Raw genomic sequence first — 24,489 nt, forward strand, 5'->3', positions numbered from 1 at the left:
CTTGCTATACTGTGTGTCATGATCTAGCAGCATTCTTGTGGGATATAGAGACCTGTTTGTGTATGGACTTGTCAAGGCTAATAAAGTTTGGATATCTTTTTTGTTTATTGATAACTTCAGTAACTCTTAGTATTTGTAGTATTATTTAATGGAAAACAGACTCTGTAAAGATACTGATTTTACTCAGAGTAGAGAAATGTGAATAACATTCATTGTTTATAGACAATTCAGTATGGCTTAAACAGAAATTCAATTTAATGTTAGTATCATAGATACCTTATTGTTGCAGGGAATGACTAATTTTTAACGTGTGTCTTTATTTCCTACCAGACTTTTATATGACTGTAAACAACTATTGGATTCTAAATGCTAGACACATAAATTTAACCACGCTTTCTGTAGCTGGAGGATTCCGGGATTACCAAGTTCGTTCAGGACTGACTTTTCTACCAAAATTAAGCCATCATACCAGTGCCTTATCTGTTGTGGTAATCTTTTTAAGATTCTACTGAAATAGTAACAGAATGGATATAGTGGGGTATAAAAGGATAAATATGTAGTTGTTTGAAAATGACTACTGAGGGGTGCCTGGGTGGCTTGTTAAGCATCTGCCTTCAGCTCAGTTCATGATCCCGGGGTCCTGGGATCAAGCCCCGCATTGGGCCCTCTGCTCAGCGGGGAGCGTGCTTCTCCCTCTCTTACTCCCCCTGCTTGTGTTCCCACTCTTGCAGTCTCTCTCCCTCTCTGTCAAAAAAAAAAAAAATCTTTAAAAAAAAAGAAAATGACTACTGAGTTGGTGTAGTGCTGCTATGTGTGTATGTGCATGTGTGTGAGAGAGAGACTATGAAAGAATGGGTAAGAATGAGTTGGGAAGGCAGAGGCATGGGTCCACAAAAAGTAAAAAGGATTTTAGAAAGTTTGTGAAAATGACTTATTTATGAAAGTGACTCTTACGAGTAGTTGTTCCTTGTTTAAAATAAGTACCTACCCGCTGATGAGAGTTTTAACTATAAGAAAGTGTGGACTGAAGTCCAGAGGTGCCCCTTGTTATATCTGAGTGCTATATACAATAGAAATGGAGTATCAAACTCTTCAGTGCTAAACTTGAATAAAGGTTTACCAATTTTAAAACTTAAAAATAGCTTTGATAGTATAACAGAACCCTGACTGATTAATTTGCTAATTATTCTTCCCTGCTAGGACATCAAGTATTTGGTCTTTAACTGGGATACATAGCCTCTGTAAAGTGAGTTCAAGTTTCCTTTTAGGACTTACATTATTTCTTATATTTTTAACCGTGAAGTCTTCAGTTAAGATCTTAACTTTTTAACTCCACACAGTATATAGATATTGTATATAGTATGTATACATGTGTATACTGCATATCATCTCCAAATATAACTTAATTTCTTAAAAAAATCCAATGTTCCTTTTGCTTTTTAGGAGATAGTGCTTTGTTTCATGATTGTTCTCTTCATAAATACTCCCTTGCTCAGTTTGTCTATTGCCCCACCTTAGATTACTGTTCATTTATTAAACAAGTATTATTGAATGCTTGCCACACATAGGACAAAAATTATTAAGCCATTCTACTATTACCCACCATTTTCTTACTACCGGAGGAGTTGTGATATAACCATAATAGCTTTGAAACTAAATTGGTAAATCTCTCAAACCTCATTATTGGTATGAATTGTTTTATTTGATGTTGATTATTTGGGGCAGATATTTGCTAGAAGTCCTCAAAACATTAAATATCAGTTCTTTAGTAAACACAGATAATGTTAGTAATATAAAATTGGATGTAATTTTTTCTAGACTTGACCTGGAGCATGTTGATATATTGATGCCCCTTCCTGCAGCTTATCTTTTGGTTACTTTGTGTGTGTGTGTGCGTGCGCACGCACGCATGTGTCTGTGTCCCTCTTTTCTAATCAATTTGATAATTTGTTGCTTTCAAGGCACTTGTATTTCTGTATCTCTGATGAAAATATTTTACCTCTTAATGGAATTTTCTCAAAGCTGGTTACTGTCTCAATTTTATTTAGTATTTTAGCCCCCAAATAACTTACAACCTTTCATATATCTACATATATGTTTACTTTTAAAAAGTAATTATTAAGAAGTAACAGTTTTTTGATGATATATCAAGAATAGTTAATTGACATTTATAGCCATTGGGACTAGAAAAATGAAGTTAGAGACCTCGGTTGTTTTAGTATTAGTAAGGTAGGCTGAACTGCTGTAATATACACTCATACAGATAATAGCACTTAAAAATATTGCTTCTATACCTGCCCTAGGTATGTATTTAAGTTGGTGGGTGGTTTTTGAAGGAGTCCCTTTAAGGGACCCAGGCTCACAGTAAGCAACCCTTTCTTGAATGCAAAGAGAGACACTGTGAAAAATAGTATCAGATTTACTTAATGTTTCCTGTTGTATGTAAGATGCTATTCACAGGAAAGTCATTACCTGGTATGAAAAGGAGTCTCTAGTTCTTGAACAGTGCTGTGCCATTGTTAGGAAGCCTTCTTCAAACAGTTATATTTTTTAGGAGCCTTTTGCTAGTATGTCTCTAACTAGTAGTATATATATCCTAATGTAGGGATGTTTTCAAAATAAGTAACCTTGTACCATACTTGAAAGAGTCTGATTTTGGGGACCTGGGTGGCTCAGTCTTTTAAGCGTCTGACCCTTGATTTTGGCTCAGGTCATGATCTCAGGGTCATGAGATCCAGCCCTGCATTGGACTCTGTGCTGAGGTTGGGGCCTGCTTAAGATTCTCTCCCTCTCTAAAAAAAAAAAGAGTCTGATTTGATTGCTTTGGAATTGTGATCAGGCATATTTATTTTGAAAAAGCTCTCTGAGGCTGGGTATTTCTCAGGCACACCTGATTAAAAAGTAACATCTTAGAATATCAAAGTAGTCTAGTCAGAACTAAAATTACTAAAGTAATTGTGATTTATTTAAAGAACCATAAACTCAGACTCTTAATAGAGTAATAAAGAGTTAGATATTAAACTTCAGTAAGGAATCTGTTAGATGCTTTAATAATTTTTGAAGGGTAATTTAAGCTTGACTAAGCAGTAATGATACTGATTTTATACAGGAACTACCTTAATATTTTTGGATCACCTTTCTAAGAATGCATCATTTAAATATGTCTGTGCATCATAAAATAGTGAAACTAATGTTACATGTTTCTAAATATTAGCTTATGAGAATTTCAAACCTTTGGGAGAATAACAAATGTGCTTTTCTTAAGTTGGATTTTTTTTTTCCTTGTCCTTTTAGAGTTCAGCAGTGCCTAAGACCTGGGTCTCAACAGACCACCTTTCCATTGTATGGTAAGTTAATATATAATAGGCTTATTTTGGTGGTTTGTGGTGGCCCTTTTTTCTTACCAGTGCACTGATTGGTTTGTTAGCCTTGTTAGCAGTTTATCCGTAAATAAATAGATTTGGGAGAAAGATTGACTTACGGGCTTAGAACTCTAACCTTGGTTTTTGTCTCAGTTTGACCAAGGTTCCCTTGACAGCTTGTAAAATCATCTCTTAAAGAACCACTAGCATGAATCTCAAATGAAGCTAGAGTCAAATGTCAGAATTTTAGAGTTTGTCATAGTTGGGCAGAATCAAAGGTACTTGTGATAGGCTCTTCTGAGCTCTTGGCCAGTCACCAAACTCAGGGACTTGATTAATATAGCATTAACTATTCTAGAGCATCACATGAAAAACCAAGTAGGAGTTAGATTTACCCTTAATATAAATAGATTAAATAAGGGTCAAGAAATACATAGACCCTAGTATCTTAACGCTATATGTTTTAGCTTAAAGATTATTTTTTCACTTTCCTCTGGCTGTGCAGTCAGTGGTGTCTGCAAGAAGCACAAGTTTAGGCATATAAAGATGGGGCAGACAGTTGTTTATAGCTGGGATGGACAAGGAGACTTAGGGAGAACAGAAGGACCCTGATAGTTCCATTGTCAAATGTCCAAGAAGATTTAATTTGCTTTATTTTTATATGTTTCAAGTTTAAAATATTCTTAATAATAATGATTCCTTAAATACCTTTAGAGTTTAGAGCAGTAAAGAAAACTCAGATATTCCATTAAGTAATAGAATTGTGCGTGTTTGTATCAAAAGTATATTTTTAAATGAAGTTTTATTGTAACATTGTAACATTTTATTCTTTAGGTGTAAACAATTACAATTGACTACAGTTCGAGCATTCTTTGATCTTATTGATGTTGATACTAAACAAGTATGTATTTTTAAGCTAAAAATTACTTCAGCAGAGTAAAAGCTTTTGTTACAGCAGGATGGATTTAATACTTTTTTTTTTTTTTACTTTCATAAAAGTAGAAGCCTTATATGTTGTATCAACTGTAATTAGTTTCAAAATAGAAATATATTTTTATCTGATAATACTTTGATCACTATTAATAATTAATAGAATGCAATGAAAATGAAAAAGTGAAAAGATGCTTTAGATCTTCCCCCAATTTTTCCCCTTTACTTGTTTAAAATTGGTATATATCCTTTTAACTTTTATTTAACTTAAAATACTTACTACAAGCTATTTTATCCTTTTTTTAGTAATATGTTGTAAACTTCATGATGTATCTTGATAGACATTTTTGCTTAAATTTTTTTTTAAAAAACATCTTTATCTTTCTGGTAGGATCAAAATGTCTTCATTCATTGGCTAACCCATGCTCGCCAGAACTTAAATTATGTACTTTTAGTAGCTGAATGTTTTTTGTAATGAGATTTCACTTATAAACTCTACAAACTAATGATTTTCCAAGTTGTTCAATTAGCAGGACACCTGGAAATCCTAGTGCTATTTATAGAACATCATATTACTCTTTCATCTCTTTCATGTCTGCCAGCAGATATACAGTAGTGGGCACCAAGGATTTCAGCAAAATTCAGGGAATTTTATCCATGAACTTAAATTTTTTTCTGTGAATTGGGAACACATTGCTATTTTTTCATCTTAAGCAGCCTTTTTTTTAACCTCAGGTCATCTTGTTCACTGTTTCATAGAAACATGTCTTGAGAACTGTGGCTATGGCTTCTCCTTTTGGATAAAAAGTTCCCTGTGTATTAGGAAATTTTCTTCATTATGGCAAAGTATTTAGCTGTTATTTTTGGATTCTTTTCCTTGAAGGCTCCAATTTTTTGAGAGACTAGTATGTGTGGCCTCTTTCTCAATAGATCTCTAGGTAATGCTTTCCTTATTGTGTCTTAGAACTTTTAAGTTCTCTTATAAGGCTTTTCACTCTTGGAAGTGGGGTACCGTTTGTGTTTTTTCCTTAACCCTTCAGAAAGCTGCAGAACTGCTATTAGAATCATAAATACTTACCTCTGTCCTGAAGAATACAATAAAAGAGAGACCCCCCCCAAAAAAGACCCAAATTGTTGTGTTTTGCCACATTTTAAGCCACAAGATGCCATATTTAAGTTAGCATATTTATTAAAGTAAAACAGCTTTATAGAATTAACACTATGAATTGGTCATGCAATGCAAATATTTTTCAGTTTTTCAACCTTGTTTTAATTGTGAGTCTTAACTATGGCAAGTGTTTTTTTAGTCAGTTTGAGAGAGTGCAACTAGATATAATAGTAGAATCAATTAAAATTGTAAGACCAGTTTGTATTTGGAATGACATTTGGTAGGCTTAGGAAAAAACCCCATTTCAACCCATGAAGAACAGTAGTATCACAGACAGGTATATTCTTTAAAAATTGTACAGAGGGGCGCCTGGGTAGCTTAGTCGTTGAGCGTCTGCCTTTGGCTCAGGTCATGGTCCGAGGGTCCTGGGATCAAGCCCTACATCAGACTTCCTGCTCAGTGGGAAGCTTGCTTCTCCCTCTCCCACTCCCCCCGCTTGTGTTCCTGCTCTCGCTATCTCTCTCTCTGTCAAATAAATAAATAATAAATTTTTAAAAAAATAAAAATAAATATTGTACAGAAAGCTAATTTTTTTATTGAGGTATAGTTGACACACTACATAAAACTAATTTTATTTATTTTATTTTTTTTAAAGATTTTTTTTTTTTTTTTTGACAGAGACAGCCAGAGAGGGAACACAAGCGGGGGGAGTGGGAGAGGGAGAAGCAGGCCCCCTGCAGAGCAGGGAGCCCAATGCGGGGCTTGATCACAGGACCCTGGGATCACGACCTGAGCTGAAGGCAGACACTCAACGACTGAGCCACCCAAGAGCCCCCATAAAACTAATTTTAATAAATCTTGTTTTCCATTAAATCCTGAGATGAAATTTTTAATACTAGTGTAATAAATTATAATTCTGGATAGATAAGTAATTTACAGACACATTTTAAGGGACAAATGAGAAATTTTTGGTAACTAATATTGCTAAGAATCAAACTATGAAACTGAGTTCTGTTTTACAGCCTCACTATATATAATCAACTGGACTAAATATTAGACAATAAAAAATTAGGATATGATTGCTATCCCTCAAGAAGATATTAGGAAGAGAAGCAAACATATATACAGGGAAACTACAAGCATAATTAATCCCAAACATGTGGTACAAAGGAATCAGAATTAGAGAATAATTTCTGATGGTTATCAGCATAAAAGGCATAGCTGAAAAACTTACAAGTGGATGGATTCCCTGGAGAGTGAGTAAGGATGGGAGAGTCCTGAGTTAACTAAAATTTTGGCAAAATTTTACTATTACTATTACTTTTATTTTTATTTTTTTAAAGACCTATTACTTTTATTTTTATTTTTATTTTTTTAAAGATTTTATTTATTTATTTATTTGAGAGAGAGAATGAGAGACAGAGAGCATGAGAGGGAGGAGGGTCAGAGGGAGAAGCAGACTCCCTGCCGAGCAGGGAGCCCGATGCGGGACTCGATCCCGGGACTCCAGGATCATGACCTGAGCCGAAGGCAGTCACTTAACCAACTGAGCCACCCAGGCGCCCAAGACCTATTACTTTTAAATGATTGTGAACAGATGTGGCTGCTTTTAAAAAAAGTCAAAACTAGTTTTATATTAGATTGAGTTGATTGAAGTATTGAGTTTGCATCAATGAAGATAAAATTTCCACTGCCTTCTACTATAGTTAGATATCTAAGGAACTATATTCTATTTTGTATGTTGTATTATAAGGAGGACATTAACAAACTTGAGTTTATCCAGGGAAGGCAGTCAGGGTGATGAAGGGTTTGAAACAGTTCTATGAAAAATAGTTGATGTTTTTGAAGTTGTTTAATCTGTAAAGAAATGTTTTATTGGATGGGGGATGTAACAGTCTTCAGTTTCTTGAAGGGCTGGCCCCTAACTTAATATATCAAAGTAACAGGGAGTCAGATATTTGCTCTAAATATGGCAGAGCATCCTCCTCACAAGAATTATTAAAATTGGAATGTATTATTTTTCACAATAGCAAGTTAGAAATAAATATTCAAGCAAATGCTGGGTGACTTCCTAAGGAATTGAAAAGATTTACCAGACCCGGGTCCTCACTGTCATTTCTTTGTCATTCTCTCATTATGTTGTTGAGAAAATCACTTACCTGTCAGGGCCTCAGGGCTTAAACTATAGAGTTGAATAGTGGTAGATTCTGAATGGATTTTAGACCCAAGTAATTTTTTTTTTTCTTTAAAGGAGGAATTGGTATAAAGTTGCAGACATTTATTGTGCTAGGATATTTTAAAACAGACAACAAAAAATCCTATTTTTATTTCATGAAAGAAAGGATATTTAGGCACAATGAAAGTAAGACAGGATAAAGCAAAGTAGTTTCCAAGGAAGGACAGTTGGCAATTCATATTTTCTCTGATGACCAGTGAATTTTTTGTTGTGGGATTGGTACTGGTCTGAGTTTGGAAAGTAGTGTGTTGGAATCACTAGACTGGAGGATCTCTTAAGTTCTCATCTGTCTCTATACACCTTTGTATGTTTTATTCTTAACTGTTACTTGAGAGGCACTAGTTGAATAATAATTAAAAGCATGGGCTCTGGAGCCAGACTGCCTGAGTTTGAATCCTGGCCCAGACTGTTAATAGGAGTATGACCTTGGGCAAGTTCCTTAATTTCTCTGGTGCTTTGGTTTCTTAGTAAAAATGCAGATAAAAGGATTATTATCTCCTAGAGCTCTTGTGATGGTTAAATGAGTTAATAACATATTAAATACTTAGAACAGTGCCTGGCCCAGAATAAGTAACTGTTGGCTCTTATCACTATTACTTGCTGCAAAGTTTCATTGAACTATCACAGTGGATATAAAAAGATACAAAATATATCATTATTCTTTCTAGATAACTCAAAATCCCAAGAAGAAATTGTCGGTTTTGAATCACCACTTTATAAGACACCCAGCAAAACACTTTGAGGAAAATCCAGCAATAATTTCTGACTTAACAGGTTTGTGGTAATAACATATTTTTATTTTAAATCAAGTTTTATTTTTAGGTAAATTTGTTATTAGTGAAGTCTTTGAAACTGTGGTACTTAGCTACTATAATCCTATTATGTTTTATTAATTTCTCTATGATGGTTTCTTATGAGGTTCTTGATTAAGGAAGGGAAAAAGGAAACAGTTGATGTTGCTGATAAAAATTTTGTTCTGAAAATAACATGAGAAGTACAAAGTTTTAACGATAGAGTTAAATGTCTCTATTTCCTGACAGTCATGTAAAACACTATCATTATTTTTGACTTTTCAGTATCAGTCATTTTTCATTCTTCTTTTGGTTTAACAGCATATCACTTGCTGTTAATATAATACCTGTTATACTCAGTTTGGAAAATAAGATAATTTATTTCTTTTTTATTGATACATCCTTAGAGTAAAGGCACAAAATAAATTTAAAATGCTTTACTTGATGTGAATGCTAGTTGATGATGAGCACAGATAACATCTTACTAGATTTCTTATTTTAAAATAGCTATTGTTCAGGAAACCACTTCTTTTTCAAATCTTGTTGTAATTGAGAAGTATTTCGTGAGCATTCAATAAAAGTAATGGTTTCATATTTTAAAAGCAAGCCAAACAAATTAATTTCCTTTACCTTAGGGACATCTATGTGGGTTCCAGTGAAAGTGTCCAAATGGACCTATGTGGCTTACAATGTAAGTATACCATCAATGGAAATTTTTAATATTTTTTTCAAAAACATTTTGGTATTTATATTTAAAAAGACTCTTGGGCACCTGGGTGGCTCAGTTGGCTGAGCGTCTGACTTTCGATCTCAACTCAGGTCTTGATCTCAGGGTCATGGGTTCAACCCCTGCATTGGGCTCCACACTGGGCATGGAGCCTACTTTAAAAAAAATTTAATTAAAAATAAATAAAGACTCTTCTAAAAAGATAACTACATATATTTCCCGTATTAAAACAATTTATTATTTATTTTATTTTATTTTTTTTAAAGATTTTATTTATTTATTCATGAGAGAGAGAGAGGCAGAGGGAGAAGCAGGCTCCCAAGGAGCAGGGAGCCCGATGCGGGACTCGATCCCAGGACGCTGGGATCATGACCTGAGCCGAAGGCAGACGCTTAACCATCTGAGCCACCCAGGCGCCCCCATATTAAAACAATTTAATAATAATTCCTTAATATCTAGTTAGTGTTCAGTTTCCCAGTTTTATCATAACTATACTGTTAAATTTTTTCTCAGTTTAAATGAGAATACAAATAATGTCCACATATTGTCATTTGTTAATATGTCTCTTATTCCTCTTTTAATCTCTCATACTTACTCTACCCCTTTTCTTTCCTTGTAGCGTATTTGTTGAAAAAACAAGTCATTTGTCCTATAGAGTTTCATACAGTCTTGATTTGCTGATTGCATTCCTTCAGTGCCATTTAGTATATTCCTTTGTCTACTCTTTTCCTGTAACTTAGTACTTGGATCAGATTCATTTGCTTGATCAGATTCAGTTTTTGTTTTGGCTAGACTCTTTTTTTGTGATGTTAGCAGCTGTTGGTGAAGCATGCCTAGAGTCATTAATTCATTTAGGGGGATGCAAAAAATGGTGGTACCCTAATTCAATTATTTTTTTCTTTATTAACTGGAACACTATATTGGGAAATTTCTTGTCTACTAAATTTATCAAAAGTGGAACATATCAGAAAAGGAGAAAATTATAATTGCTTGGATCTTTGGATCTTATATTTACTGGTTTTCAGAAATAGCGAGCTGGCTCACAAACCTCCATCAGTGATCATAAATGGTTTTGGGGGTTTTTCTCCTAGTATTATTATGAACTCATCTTTTAAACATATTTGTGTTTCCATCTAAAATATTAAAATTCTTCTGTCTTTGACCAGTAGAAGCCATTTCAAGTTAGGCTCCTAAATCTTTTTGGTAAAGCTGCTCTTTGGTTGTCTCTTTGATAGTTTCTTCACTACCTAGTATGAGAAAATATTTGAACTCATTTTGTACATTTCCTGCCCCAGACCTTGAATCAGCTTTGTCCTAAGGAGCTCTCCCTGTTATTTGGGAAATGGTGTCTTAAAACCATAATTTGGGCACTAGAGATGTTTATGGCTAGTGGGCTAGCATTTCTAGGCCTTTTCAGTGGACAGAGCTAAGAAATGTATTTTATGTTGATCATTAGGCCAAAACTCAAACCGAAACAGAAAACATGCATCTATACTGCTATTTCTAAGACATATTCAGGACTGCAGGGTACCTGATATTCCTGACTTAATCTGTATCTTCTTCCCACTCCTAGAATATTGGTTCTCAACAATACCAAGAATGATAAAATTAGAATAATTTTTGCTTTATCTGTATATTTAAATGATGAAATTGTCTACTCTCTTAATAGTTTTATTATGTTTTCCCTCTTTTTTTTTTTTTTTTAGGAATCTGATAAGATATATTTTACATTTCCTCTTGCAAATCATAGAAAAATCTACACTCATGTCTATTGTCAGAGCACCATGCTGGTAAGATAATTGGTAGATTGCATGTAAATCTAAAAGTCTATTTTTAAGATTCAACTAATATCTAATAGATCTCTTCTTTAGTTATGAACTATTATTAAATCTAATAAATTGAAAAAAATTTGTCTAAAACAGTTTTGATTGAAAAGTATTAATCAAAATGTTTCTATAACTGATAATTTACTATTAAATTATACTTTTGGCTCTAGTTTGGGTCTTTCACCCTGTTTTTCTACCTTACTTCTGTGTTTAGGATGAAGGAATTCAGTTCAAATATCCTAATTCTAAGATTCTGTTTGTACTTTAAAGAACAGATATATTTAAACAAAGCTATTCTATAGGAATTTTATGAAGTAAATACTGTTTTTCTCTTGGCTTCTATACTCAAATTTGCAGGACTTTTTATACCAAACATTCTCTAAAATAGTAACTTTTTGTTAAAATGTTATCTAGACTCAGAGTTACCAAAGTGATGATTTTACATATTTCTTTTTAATGAATACCTACTATCAGACATTGTCAAAAAATGTGTTACATGCTATAGGATGCCTTTGTTATATTTAAGTAATAATTTATTTGTCAGCATTTCTTACTTTCAGGAACTTGTTTTCCCAATTTGGGTTCTTTTCCCTCTTTTTGAATTTTTTTTTTTTTGGCATTTCCCAAGTTTCTTCACTTTATATTTGTGTTTTTCATAATTTCTTTCCACTTCTCCCTTTTGTTGGGTTATTTGTATTCTTTAGAACTAGAATCTAATATGTCACTTAGTTGGTAGATACTGCCATTTGATATATACTAAAGTCTTTAGAAATGATAGGTATTGTGGTCTAGGTGCTAATAAATACTAATTTTAGTGGGATGACCAGAGTTTTGCATCTCTCACAGAGACTAACATCTCCCAGCCTAAAATCTGGATGGGCGGTTTATCGCAAGAGAATCTGGCCCTTAGACTGCTGGCTTAAAATATCCACACTCAGTTAATTAAATTCCAAATCAGAATGTCAGTATTATAGTGAGAAAAATCCTTGCCAAAGTTCAAATTCTCCATTTGGCTTATTGGAGGATCCCTTTTCTGTATTTAAGGTACATGGGTATTAATTAGCATCAAGTTATGTGGTGAATTTTAAAGATCTTTTCAATTTGTATTATAGAAGTTTTCAGTCATTTAAAGTAGAATATAATAATGAAATCTCACATAACTATCACATAGCTTTAACAGTTATGAATACTGCCATTTTTATTTATCCCTTTTTCACTTTTTTTTGACTGAAGCATTTTTAAAGCAAATTCTAGGCATTTTATCATTTCATCCTTAAATACTTCAATATGTTTTCTAGCAGATAAGAATTGTGCAGGTTAACTATAATATTATTTCATCCAACAAAATTAATTATTAATTCCTTAGTATCATGTGATATCCAATCCATGTTCAATTGTCCTCTGTTCAGTTAAATTCTAAGTTTGTTTATTTGAATCAGAATCCAAAAAGTATACATGTTATATTTGATTCATGGATCCTAAGTTTTTTATAATGGCCTCCTCTTTATCCCCCCATTTATTTGTTTAAGCAAGTGGGTTATATGTTCTGTAGAATTTCCCACATTCTGGGTTTAGGTGACTATTCTCATGGTATCTTTTTTTTAAAGATTTATTTATTAGAGCATGTGCGAGAGAGAGAGGGGAGAAGAGAGAGCACAGGGGAGAGGGAGAAGCAGACTCCCCACTGAGCAGGGAGGCTGACGGGGCTCGATCCCAGGACCCCAGGTTCATGACCTGAGCCAAAGGCAGATGCTTAACTGATTAAGCCACCTAGGCACCCCTCTTGTGGTATCTCTTAACATGTGTTTCTATCCCTTATGTTTTCTGTAAACTGGTTGTTAGATTTAGAATCTTGATTATTTTTTAATTAAATTAATTACCACTAATTTTTTGTGGCAAGAATATTTTATAATTAGAACTATGTGCTTAACCAGAAGTTATATAGTATCTAGTTGTCCCACTTTAGTGACCTAAAGACTTACCAGTAGACTCAGGTGGTATTAGCATGGTCTATCCTATATAAAGTTCCTAATCAGTTTTTTACCTAACAATTTTAGCCGCCTTTGAGAGCATCATTTTTTACTGTAGATAGGTTTCTCTTTAGATCTATTATATAAATTTTATGACCAAGTAGCATTTTCTCTTCAGTATACTTTAGGAATTGTTAATTATTGAGTGACTTTTTCTGAGATTTTCAGTGCAGTTTTTATAATTAGGGATGCTTGCTAGATGGCCTGAAATTGTTCTTTTGATACCTTATAGATTATAGCAACATGGTGTTTTAGGGTGGGCTTGAATAATATTTTTTCAATTTGTTGATGAATAAGTCAGAATTCTCTATATACAGAAGTGTATAGTATAAAATATTGACAATTTTCATATTAAGGGCTGTCTTTGAAGATAGGCTCCCTTAGTAGCCGCAAAAACCCATTACAAAAGTGGGGTGAACTTTGAGAGCTCACTAGATGTTCCTTGTCTAAGCTATGCAGATCTTTTCTTTTGCCTTGCTTTATAATGTCACATTATTCTTGGGAAACACAGTTAACTGATACAGAAGTCACACAAGTATTTTGCCAGCAGTAAAGAGCAGACAAATTCCACGTTATTTTTTGTTTTCCTTTCAGCTTTCTTTTCTGTATTCTTGGAAAATGTCTTCAAATTGTATTTAAGCTCCATGAGGGCAGAGACCATGTCTGCCTCATTTATCATTTTTTCCTTGAAGGTGTAGCATAATTACATGGCTCTAGAATAGACTTTATAAATATTGGATGAAAGGATTAATATCTTTTGCATTATCCTCTCTGTTTATTAAGGAAAATTTTATGTACCTGTCTGAGCAGTGTTTCTTACCCTCTTATACCTTGGTGTAGGATTTTAGTAGTTGGATCATCAGATCTTGGAACATCGCTCTTAACTACTTCCTTAAAAGTTGCAGTGAAGGTCTTTGGTCATACCTCTCTTAAATGACTGAAGATAAATACATAATATTGTTAAAATATCACTACCATCTCTGCGGCATTCCCAGGGTACCCTGATAAAGTCATAACCAGCGTTTGTCTTGAGCCCTTGGAGTTGTGCTTTAATCCAAACACATTCTCAGTTACATAGAAGTTTTGCCTGATAATCAAATGAGAACTCAAGTGGTAAACTAGCAAGCTATACTTAGATTAATTGCTATTTTTAATTACTTGACTCTGGATTTTTTTTTCTGTTTGTTTAAAAGTCTGCCGATAGGTGTTCATCTTCTATATTTACTTAAAATGTAGTTACTATGTAACTACCTAATTAAAGCATGGACATTGCTGAACTCTGAAAGCGTTGGTTCAAAAATTAAAATTGCTTACGCATTATGCTGTGGAGAGGTCACTCTTTCTCTTCCTGCTGCTCTAGGTTACTTGCTTACCTATCTATATTGACATAAGACTTCTTTACCTGCCCTTGACCTATATGACTTTTGAAACAGCTTGGAAATGTTTCTAAATAACAGGTTGCTATTTTATGTTTCCATCATGCTTACTAACCCTATCATATAATAGTAAAATGTTAAGCTGCCTATTTTATGTAATTATTTTCTATAATATTTAGTGTGATTTGTGTTATTAATCAACAGGATACAAATAGTTGGATTTTTGGCTGCATAAACAGCACTTCTATGTGGTAAGTCTTTTGAAACTAAGGGCCTCAATTGTTCATTTTTCTCAATATAAATAATACAAATCATACTTATTAAAGATTTATTTATTTTAGAGAGAGAGAGAAAGAGGGAGCCAGGGGTATTGGGAAGGGGCAAAGGGAGAAGGAGAGGGAGAGAATCTCAAGCAGACTCCTTGCTGTGCACAGAGCCTGATGGGGGCTTGATCCCATGACCTGGAGATCATGACCTGAGCCAAAATCAAGAGTCAGATGCTTAACTGACTGAGCCACCCAAGCCCTCCGAAATCACGCTTTTTAAAATAGCTTCATACATTGTTTGTTTTGTTTTTTTAAAGATTTTATTTATTTATTTGACAGACGCAGCGAGAGAGGGAACACAAGCAGGGGGAGTGGGAGAGGGAGAAGCAGGCTTCCCGCTGAGCAGGGAGCCCAATGCAGGGGTTGATCCCAGGACCCTGGGACCATGACCTGAGCCGAAGGCAGACGCTTAACAACTGAGCCACCCAGGTGCCCCGCTTCATACATTCTTTTTTTTTTTTTTTAAGATTTTATTTATTTATTCATAAGAGACAGAGAGAGAGAGAGGCAGAGGGAGAAGCAGGCTCCCCGCTGAGCGGAAAGCCCGATGTGGGACTCGATCCCAGGACCCTGGGATCATGACCTGAGCCGAAGGCAGACGCTTAACCATCTGAGCCACCCAGGCACCCCGCTTCATACATTCTTAAGCTGATTTTGCTGCTACATTACATTATAGTATTGATTTTTAAATGAAAAATAAAGGAAAATAACATATCAGTAGTATTTGCAAACATAGAAATGGTTGCTAGGAAAAACAATTTTTTTGTATCCAAAAGGACTGTATGGATAAGAGTATATTGGATTAGACTTATTGGACCTTGTTTCATTAGAACTTTCTCTGATAGGTCTGTAGCTGGTTTCTTTTTCCTCTGAAGCTTATTTATAATTTATAATATTTTAATATATTTGTCCTTTAATTATATTTTCATATTCATTTCAAAGCCGGCAAGGGATTGATTTATCATGGAAAGCTGAACTACTGCCAACAATTAAGGTAAATTATGGCTTTAGAATTTTAAAATACTAAAAAATTCTTGAGTCTCTAGGCATTTTAGAATATGGTCTTTTATTAATTCATCTAACTGTTAAATGAACTTGAGATTTGCTAACATACAGTTTAGAAATATTTTCTCTTTTAATGGAGAATAACACGCAATTTTTTTTTAACTTGCAGCGATAAAAACTGTAAGTTAACAATCTTCTAAATAAAATTAAACCTATATATTATAGCATCATACCAAGAGCTAGATAAATTTTTAAAATTTATTTTGAGGGTATGTTTGGAATGGTCTGTCTTAAAATAGAAGCTGAGTAGTAGTTTGAGTTTTTGGGAGAGGACCTACAGTAGGGGAGAGCGAGCATCTCAAAGAGACACAAAGTAATTTTCCAGATCTACTTCAACATTCCTTTGTGGTCAAGCACTTGGATAACTCTACTTTATCTAGTACTCTTTGGGATTTATTTAATAATTGTTTGTGATGTCCTCAAGTAACTCTGATAGGGTCAGCAAGTCTTTTTACAAAAGGTTAATATTGTTGAGAAAATAAAACAGTCTAAAATTTGATGAAATACCTGTTCTGATTTCTAAACTGTGTTTATTATAACTCATAATCTTACACCAGGAGTGATAATTTTCAGTCTTCAGGTATTTTTTCATGATGAATACTAGCCTCTTAAACTTGAAAGTGAAGCCATCTGGTTGGTCCCAGTCATCTCCCAGTCCAGTTATTTGTTATTTATCTGTATAGTCAGCTCTGTACTATACTAACAGAGGGGAATGATGATAGAATGAATAATTGCAAGTTACTTCACACTTGACTTTGGAATGGTTGCAGTTATTTTTTCTGTCACCCAGTCATCCTTATTTTGTGTATATTCATTCATATGGCTTTGTGTTCAAGAGATAAATATTGTAGGAAAGTGATTAGACTCATATGAACATTTTTAATGTCTCTCACTGGTTCTATCCTAGCCTTTTAGGCAGGAGCAAAACAAAAGTCTAGGATATACTTAATGATAATCATTCATAAATCTTTCCTTGAATTTCCAATTTGGATAGTATATCCTATTTAATCTGTAATTTAAGAGGAAGAAATAAATGATTAAAATCCTGATAGAATGTTACTTTGCTCCTGTTTTAAAAAGTTACATCTTAAATAATAAAATCCTTATGTATAATTTTAATTTCAAAGATTCAACAATGTATTCATCTAGTTCTAGACCCTGTGTTGTTTCTTCTAAATGTGAGAAACAGCTGGCAGAACAGCAGAACAAGCTATTCCAGCTGCTTACGTTTTTTCTCTTTTCAAGATTTATTTATTTCAGAGGAGAGAGAGTCTCAAGCAGGGTCCCCGCTGAGTGGGGAGCCCGATACGGGGCTCGATCTCATGACCTTGGAATCATGACCTGAGCCAAAACCAAAAGTCGGATGTTCAGATCATGACCTGAGCCAAAACCAAAAGTTGGACACTCAACTGACTGAGCCATCCAGGCATTCCAGCTGCTGCTTTCTTTTTATAGTGAATGCTGAAAGAGGTTGCCAGACAGCATTAAAAGCCTACTGAAATTTAGAGGGGGAAAATGGGAGAAGGATGTTTAGAAAATAAGGATTGCAATATTCTGCAATCTTAGGTGTTCTCAGTTGAAGAGGATTATAATTATTAAACATAAATAAACTCCATTTTAATGAAAATCAAAATTAGATGTGTTAGCCACTTCTAAAAAGGACACAAAGTTATTTTGCCATCAAGTTGAAGAGAAAGAAAAAATTAAAGTGAAAAGATTTCATGAATTTTATATTCATATCATCTCAACAAAAGTAATGTCAAATGAGAATCATATCACTTTTAGCATTGCTGCTGACTGAACTGTTAATAAATAGAAGACTCCAGCAGAGCACCTGTAAATTCAGTTTTTAAATACCAGTCATATGGAATTTTTCTGTCATGTGTACAATGAAGAAGTTTCTAAAAACCCAAAGCACAGCAGGCCAAGAATTTGGTAAGCCAAAATGGATTTATTGTTGAAAACAAAAAAGGTAACTTTCCAAAGATAACTAACTTGTATGAGAAAACTACCTTGTAGCCATTTTGCCTTAATCATACTTTAGCACCATAGCTTTGCTCTGCACATCAAAACCTGGTATTTGATTTTCTGTGTATATTGTTTCAGCATTAAGGGCATTTTACCCTTAAAACACTGAAAAATTTCCAAACTTCATATTAATCTTACCTGTCAACCTAACGATTTCATGAATATGATTGTATTGTCAAGTTCCTACTGACATTATAACTATATAGCAACTTTATAAGGAAATTTTTTTGACACTGTTACCTTTTTAAAGTATTCTGATCCTACAAAAAAATTCTTGAGAATAAGTAACAAAGGCTAGTAGAGTGGATAGCCACACAGAGTAACCAAGGTTCTTTCTAATTATCTTTCATACTGTCTACCATCTGGTTGGTCTCAGTTGCCTGTCACTGTGATTTGTGAGGCCCTTTTAAGGCCTTTTAATTGACATTAGAACAGATTAGTCTGTTGCTGAGACTTTGGCAAGTAAGTCAAGGTGAAGCCTAGGAAGTTGTAAAAAAAACACAGGTGAATCTGGTCAGGTTGTTAGCCACTTGTTCTCAGTTCTTTAGCTTTAGCACCTCTGTTCAACTTGCCCAATAGGTGCTTCTGAAGAACGTTAGAGAAAGTTAACTGTCTGCAGAAATTTAATACATACAAATTGTTACCACATATAACTACTGCCACCCCCACATCTACTTCCAGAAAAAACCTTGGATTTAAAAACTGTTTTTGGTGCTGTAGCTTTTCATTAAATAGACCAGTCTCTTATCTATTTATTCCTCAAAATATAGACTATAGGATCTGGTCTTAATTTTGAAAATAGATTTTCATTTGATAAGGTGCATTATTAGTCTTGTGTCTTCATGTCATTTACTGAATAAGTTCCAGAGGATGATATTCATATATATCATTAGACAGCGACTGTTTACTGCTTGGGCTAGATCAGAATCATTTGAGATTAAGTTGCAACTCTTCCATTATTTTTAGCATTCATTCATTCATCAGCTATTGAATGCTCTTTGTCATATGCTAGCTACCAAAATAAATGTAGAAATTTTATTGTAATGTTATAAAAAACAAATGGACAAATTATAAAATATACCGAATCTGGAAATAATTATGTAAAATAATTATATTTAATATTAAATGTCATTTGTTTTACATGAAGGGATACAGCTCAAGGAATATTTTTGGCAGTCCATATTTACAAAATATTAGGAATTTGACTTCAGGATTATTGACCTGAAAATGTAAACATGGGCGTTTTATGAGGTACTGAATATAATGTTTGAAATCAGTTTTTTATAACCAATTAAGAAAGAAATAAGTGTTTATAATTTCCTTTAACATGTTTTAAGTTCTGTATACCCTCAGAAATAAAATCAGCTTTTTATGTCCTTTTTTTTTTTCCCCAGTCTCTGACGTTAAGACTTCAAGACTATCCATCTTTGTCTCATCTTGTTGTTTATGTACCATCTATTCATGGAAGTAAGGTAACAAATGGATTAAGGTTGTTATCAGAATGTTTAGTGGATACTCATGCTAAATATTTAAGTTATTTTTTGATGAATTCTTCGGCATAGTGCTTATCTAAAACAATGACCAGTTTGGTGATCCACCTAATAAGACTGTTAAATCATTAGGATCATCTACTCTAACTTGAACTAAGCAGAGTAAATCCAAGTCTCTGTGTTCAAAGTGGGAACGTACTTTACATATTAGTCTTTCAAAATCTATTCATTATTGAGTACCCTTTTATGTGCAAGACTCTGCCAGGAATTATAGGAGGCACACAAATGAGGGAGACATGAATCCTATTCTCAAAAAACTACATACTGTTGGGTAGGGGGAGAGAAACATTTGGAAGCAGAAGGAAGAGTGAGAATAAAAGAGGTACCCAAAAATATAATACAAATCAGAATATAGCAAATAAATTAAAGGTATAAGAAGGGGAGATATCTCTGAATGATGGAATGGGGAAAGGCTTTATTATGAGGTGATGTTTAAAATTTCCTTAAAGGATAGTTAATGTTTTTATGGGTATCAGAAACATTGTAGACCTATGCTGTCCAATATAGGAGCTACTGGCACATGTGGCTATTTAAATTAAAAGCAATTAAAATTAATAAAATTAAAAATTCAGTTCCTTAGTTATACTGGCTACATTCCAGATGCTCAGTAGTAATATCATTGCAGATAGTTATAATGAGCAGCACTACTGAGACAAAGAAACCATGAGATCCAAGCATGAAAGTGTGAAAATGTGAGATATGTTTGGAAACAGTAAATAAGTAAATAGTAATTTTGAAAAGATGACCACATGGGTAGGATGGTAGTGGAAGAAAAGTCTGGGAAAGTAGTTCATGGCCATACTCTAGAGGACCTCGACTGGAAGATTCAGGACTTCATAGAATTCAGGAGTTAGTAGGCAGCTGAAAGATTTTCACTGTTAGTAGAAATGGGATCAGAGCCATTTTGGAAGATGAATCTATTTATGGTGTGCATGGATTAGAAACAGAGACGAGCTGCTGTATAATGGGTTATGAGGGCTTGAACTAGGGAAGTGGGAGTAGAAATAAAAGGATGATAATTTTTGAGAGAAGTTGGGGGAGGGGGAAGCAAGAAGATAGAAGTAAAAGACCCTCTATTTCCCATTCCACATTTCACCCAACAAGCTTATCCTTCAGTATCTATCCTAAGTGTTCCTATTTTACTTTTCATGACTCATCCAGATAATTTCTTACTTCCATGGCACTTTGTTTATAACTTCTCCGAGGAATGATGCTGAATTATAATTTATTTGTTTATCTCTCTATTATCATCACCGTATTGTGAATTCTTTGGGAGTAAGACCAGATAGATTTTATTATACTTTGCATCTTCATCCTTTAACAACTCACTACCGTATAAGCGCTCAAAAAAATAGTTCTTTAGTGAGAAAATTGTTGAGATTTGAGGCCAAAATCATTAGGAAAATTTTAAAGATAAAGGAATAGGGGGATTTAGTTGGGAGTTAACTCAAAGACTGAGTCTCACAAGTACCTTATAATGAATTCATTGTTTTGTTTTGCTTAGCACAAGTGAGAGGTAATTCAGCATCTTCAATTCTAAAAGCTCTCTTTAGGGGTTTTTCTGTCAGGTAAGTTGGCTTTGAATGAATTTAAACATCTTTCCCAAACTTGGAAAGGCCCTGTCTGGTTATTCCAAGAAATTAATGAGCCTTTCACAAATAGCCAGCCTTAGCAACCTAATGAATATTTAATATGTCTTAATGCTCTTTGGAAAGTAACACTTGCTGACTCTACTGTTGCACACCCAGTCTCACAAGGATGTCAATTTAGGCCTTTTATAATTTCTGCATATCTGTTATAACCCATCATCAGGATACATATATTTAAATAGACAGCTTGAAAATTTTTTGCAGTCAACTGATAATAGAGTTTTGAAAATGCAAATATGGAATTACTTGCATTTTTTGATGACAGAAAACAAAATAATTCCTTTAGAAAGAGACTCTCGAATTCTTTTCTTGGGTATGGGTTTATTCCATAAAGGGAAAGCAATAATAAAAATTTTTATTAAAAAAAGCATTAATAAAAATAAATTTTTATTATTATAGCTGTAATAAAATCAAAGCAATAATAAAAATTGTATTATTTTAAATACCTGTACAAAGTGATTTAAAATTGATTCTCTGTCTCAGGCAATGTCTCACCCAAAAGTGCTTTGTAAAAATATAATGAATAATCTTGTTCAGTAGATGATTGTTCTGACCTTGTAACAGCTGTTTTCTATAAGGAAAATGTCTGATGGTATTGTTGGCCTTATAAGTAAAGAAGGGGAAGAAAAGCAAAGCCCCTTAACAAGTTTTTCCTTTTATTCCTAATATGTGTGCTGTAGTCAGATAGCCTTTTCCCCCATCTATTTTTGACTTTCAGAAATAATAAAAAATCCACCCAAGAGGCAAACAAAATAACCTTGCTTCAAGCACAATCCAAGGTGTACTTATTGGAAAAGCCTAGGATAGACCTCACTGGCTTTCTCCTTCCTATAGATAGCAAACTACTTGCTAGCTACAATTAGGCATAAGATTAATTTGTTCTTCAGCTCCTATAGATCAAAGTAATTTGGTTTCCTTATGGAGATTATTTTAATGAAACCATTCTTATTGCAGACAGCTTAGGGCAAAGTTCCTTATGCCATTGTAGAAATGTTATTACATAAGAAATGTCATTACAAAACATTGTAATTATGCAGATGTCACATTTTAGTTTTACTTTTTTTGAGATAGCGTTTCTTTTTCTTGCTTCATACATAGTAAACCTTTTTTTCCATTTATTCTAAACACTGTTTAGCTTGAAATAATCTTTTACAAATAACTTTAGCCATCTGTAGATGAATAGCAGTATGTCCATCTCCAAGTCTTTTGTAGTCTAATTAGAGTGTTGGGAGATACATAATTAATATGGGATTTTTAAAAAGTAAATGTAGCAAAATCATATTTCTTTTTGACTATGGAAATATTGAGAGATTTTTATCTAAATCTTTGATTAATCTTGAGTTAACCTTGATTCTTAATGCTTTGATCCATCCTTTATGGTCCCTCTTCTATAAACACCTAAAAACTAACTGGAAGGAAACTGGATTATACATCAGCTGTTGTAAAAATGGTCCTCCAATAATTTATTAAGTTAAGCTTGTTCATCAAATTTTCTTAGCTTAGGATCTCTCTTTGAGTAATTGTTGCCATTTAAATATAGCCAGAGTGAGAATGTGATAGGTAATAACTTCTACAAAGCTGAAGTTTATTTATAGACTTCTATTTTCCACTTAAACATGAAGTGAAGATATTTTACTATAAATGTAATTGTTTTTTCCTAAAAATCAATGTTTTATATTTTAGTTTGTTGTAGATTGTGAATTCTTTAAAAAAGAGACAAGGTCCATTCAGCTTCCTGTAACTCATCTTTTTTCTTTTGGTAAGTACTTTGATTTTGGAAGTCTTAAGAATTCCTTTTTTTTTTTTTTTTAAGTAGGCTTCATGCCCAGCATGGAGCCCAGAACAGGGCTTGAACTCAGGACCCCGAAATCAAGACCTGAGCTGAGATCAACAGCCATACTGTCAACCGATTGAGCCACCCACACATCCCAAGAATTGCTTTTATTTTTAACAGAATGCTTATTTATTTTGCCAGTCAGTTGCAATAATGGAGAGCCTGTAACATTAAATATTGTATTTCAAGTATAGTTCTTAGGATAACCATATAATGTGGTTCAATGGTTTGATTGTTATAGTAGGCCAGAGGTCATCTTCTGAGAAGTGAACTTTAACTTTCTCCCTGGTCATATACATTTGCAAGTAATTGTGTGTGTGTGTGTGTGTGTGTGTGTCTTCCATGAATTTATACTACATGTTGGCACTTTTAATAAAATGTTTATTATAAGGTATAAATTGCTGTCTGCCCTATGGAAGTTTCAAGATTTCTCTAATATTTTTCCCATTTTTTTTATTGTGGTAAAATACATGTAACTAAATATGCCTTTAAATTTTATTTTGAAGTAATTTTGAGCATTCAGAACAGTTACAGAAAGCACAGGGTTCTATATCCTTCACTCACCTTAACAAACAATGCAGTTGTCAAAACTAAGAAATTATTATTCATACAACACTATTAACTAAATTACAGGCTTTATTTGGTTTTCATCAATTTTTCCATCAGTGTTCTCCAGATTCCCACATTGCATTCAGTTGTCATGTCCTGTTCACCTCCTCTAATCGTTGATAGTTCCTCAGTTTTTCCTTGTCTTTCCTAACTTTGACATCTTTTGAAAAGTACTTTCAGTTATTTTGTAGAATATCAAATACTTGGATTTGTCTAATGCTTTCTTACCATTAGATTAAGGTTGTACATTTTTAGCAAGAATATCACCGGAGTTATGTGTGCTTCTCATTGTATCCTATGGTTGGACACGTGATATCACTTTGTCTAATTACTAGCAATGTTAACCTTGATTACTTGGTTAAGGTAGTGTCTGCCAGGTTTCTCCACTGTAAATTTATTTGTTTCCTTTTTGTATTTAATAAATGTCTTAGGGGAGCTACTTTGAGAATGTTTAAGTATGCTTTTATCTTCAAAATAACCCACTAATTTTAGTATCCATTGGTTCCTCTAGTTTGAGGCAGTTATTACTGGTATTCTATATTTATTGGAATTCTTATGAAAGGAAAGTTGTCCCTTCTCCATTTATTTACTTACTCAATTTTTATTTATGTCAGTATGACTCATGGGTATTTATTTTATTCATTGGATTATAATTTAATACTATCATTACATTTTTTTTTCTTAAGTTGTTCCAGCTTTGGATATTGGGAGCTCATTTTAGATTGGCTCCTTGCCCTTTTGACATGGCCTATCCTTAAAATATATATTTTTAAATTCCATTTGTGAAAAGAATCTATTACTTGAGAGCGGAAACTTTTAGATTTTTATCCCTCATCCACCTTTTTTGGCCAGCGGGTAAGAAGGATACTCAGAGGGGCACCTGGGTGGCTTATTTGGTAAAGCGACTGCCTTTGGCTCCGGTCATGATCCTGGAGTCCCTGGATTGAGTCCTGCATCGGGCTCCCTGCTCTGCGGGAAGCCTGCTTCTCCCTCTGACCCTCCCCCCTTTCATGTGCTCTCTCTCTCTCATTCTCTCTCTCTC

At 33.8% G+C, this 24,489-nt stretch overlaps 1 protein-coding gene across 2 annotated transcripts in view; it reads left to right on the forward strand.

Moving 5' to 3' along the window:
* The window catches only part of LOC102735423 (post-GPI attachment to proteins inositol deacylase 1), a 42,634-nt gene extending 19,150 nt beyond the window's left edge, over window positions 1-23,484 (forward strand). Inside the window, exons 5-15 of one of the 2 annotated variants that reach the window (XM_081813926.1) lie at window positions 331-488; window positions 3,295-3,347; window positions 4,197-4,263; window positions 8,305-8,410; window positions 9,063-9,118; window positions 10,861-10,944; window positions 14,591-14,637; window positions 15,655-15,706; window positions 19,200-19,277; window positions 20,860-20,923; window positions 22,688-22,758. In XM_081813926.1, the coding sequence (XP_081670052.1) occupies window positions 331-488; window positions 3,295-3,347; window positions 4,197-4,263; window positions 8,305-8,410; window positions 9,063-9,118; window positions 10,861-10,944; window positions 14,591-14,637; window positions 15,655-15,706; window positions 19,200-19,277; window positions 20,860-20,868 (710 nt within the window). In that variant the 3' untranslated portion in view covers window positions 20,869-20,923; window positions 22,688-22,758. Of the gene's footprint in view, window positions 1-330; window positions 489-3,294; window positions 3,348-4,196; window positions 4,264-8,304; window positions 8,411-9,062; window positions 9,119-10,860; window positions 10,945-14,590; window positions 14,638-15,654; window positions 15,707-19,199; window positions 19,278-20,859; window positions 20,924-22,687 lie in introns of both variants that reach the window. The other variant, XM_081813925.1, reaches the window with a different exon arrangement.
* Window positions 23,485-24,489: the final 1,005 nt, after the last annotated feature.

This window comes from Leptonychotes weddellii, chromosome 3 (assembly GCF_054177405.1).
Source record: "Leptonychotes weddellii isolate Sample4059 chromosome 3, ASM5417740v2, whole genome shotgun sequence".
Taxonomy (NCBI): Eukaryota; Metazoa; Chordata; class Mammalia; order Carnivora; family Phocidae; genus Leptonychotes; species Leptonychotes weddellii.